This window comes from Choristoneura fumiferana, chromosome 30 (assembly GCF_025370935.1).
Source record: "Choristoneura fumiferana chromosome 30, NRCan_CFum_1, whole genome shotgun sequence".
In the NCBI taxonomy this organism is placed as follows: Eukaryota; Metazoa; Arthropoda; class Insecta; order Lepidoptera; family Tortricidae; genus Choristoneura; species Choristoneura fumiferana.
This window is the reverse complement of record NC_133501.1, coordinates 3,476,565-3,477,617: the sequence shown is the minus strand read 5'-3', so window position 1 is coordinate 3,477,617 and position 1,053 is coordinate 3,476,565. Positions and strand designations below refer to the sequence as shown.

The 1,053-nt window shown below is 54.1% G+C and overlaps 1 protein-coding gene across 1 annotated transcript; it reads left to right on the top strand.

Moving 5' to 3' along the window:
* Window positions 1-73: 73 nt before the first annotated feature.
* LOC141444470 (uncharacterized) lies at window positions 74-886 on the top strand. The gene has a single exon (XM_074110019.1). It carries the CDS (start codon window positions 74-76, stop codon window positions 884-886), a length of 813 nt encoding a protein of 270 aa, XP_073966120.1.
* Window positions 887-1,053: the final 167 nt, after the last annotated feature.

Genomic DNA, 1,053 nt, shown 5'->3' with positions numbered 1-1,053 from the left:
AGAAGTTTTCCTCAGATATGGAGTTCCTCGACGAGTGATATCTGACAACGGAGTCCAGTTTGTGTCCCAGGTCATGCAGAAGGCCATGTACACCCTAGGAGTTCAGCAGAACCTCATACCTCTCTACCATGCAGAAGCAAATCCGGCCGAGAGAAAGAACCGTGACCTCAAGGGCCAACTAGCAATCATAGTTGAAGGTAACCACAACAACTGGCCGAGCGCACTGCCCGCCATACGCTTTGCCATGAATACCGCCGTGACACAGAGCACAGGGAAATCGCCTGCCTACCTCGCCTTTGGGAGAGAGATGCGATCACCTGTTGAAGCCAAACATGACCTGCGGGCCATCATCGAAGCTGAGAACTTCGTACCACAGATAACTCCGTACCTGTTGAAGCTCAGCGACGACCTTGTTGACGCTCGAGAGCGGATTACCCAGCAACAAGACCGCAGGAAGGCCTACGCGGACCAGAAACGCCGACCGCATGACGAATATAATGTTGGCGACAAGGTCCTATTAAAATCTCATGTGCTTAGTAATAGCTCGAAGGGGATTACCAGCAAGTTTGCCCCCCGTCGAGACGGACCCTACACCATATCCAAGGTAGTCAGTCCTACCACTTATGTTCTGTCCAATGACAACGAAACGATCGGCAAATATCATGCCGTCGACTTGACGAGGTATCATCAGAGGAGTGGTGATGAACCTGCAGGTCCTGTGATGCCACAGAGGAAGAGAGGCAGACCGCCGAAGCGGGCACCGGCTGCCCATACAACCCCTGCAGCGACAGGAGAAAGGAGGAGACGAGGGAGACCACGCAAGAACCAGACTGTGTGTCGGCCCATGGGCGAGGACGTCCCCGTGGCCCGAAGGGGGAGCATGTAGCACGATCGCTCCACCTACAACACTCACCTTTCACCTCATTCACAATTCCATTCCATTCATCCACTCATTCACACCGCGCGCCATATTTACCAGTTCAGTCCGAGCCCGCCCAAGATGGCGATAACACCGCGCGCGACCTTACAGCAGCAGAAACTGTTCCTTGGCCT

Coding starts and splice junctions, on each gene's coding strand:
- LOC141444470 (XM_074110019.1), top strand. CDS start 74: ATGCAGAAGGCCATGTACACCCTAGGAGTTCAGCAGAACCTCATACCT.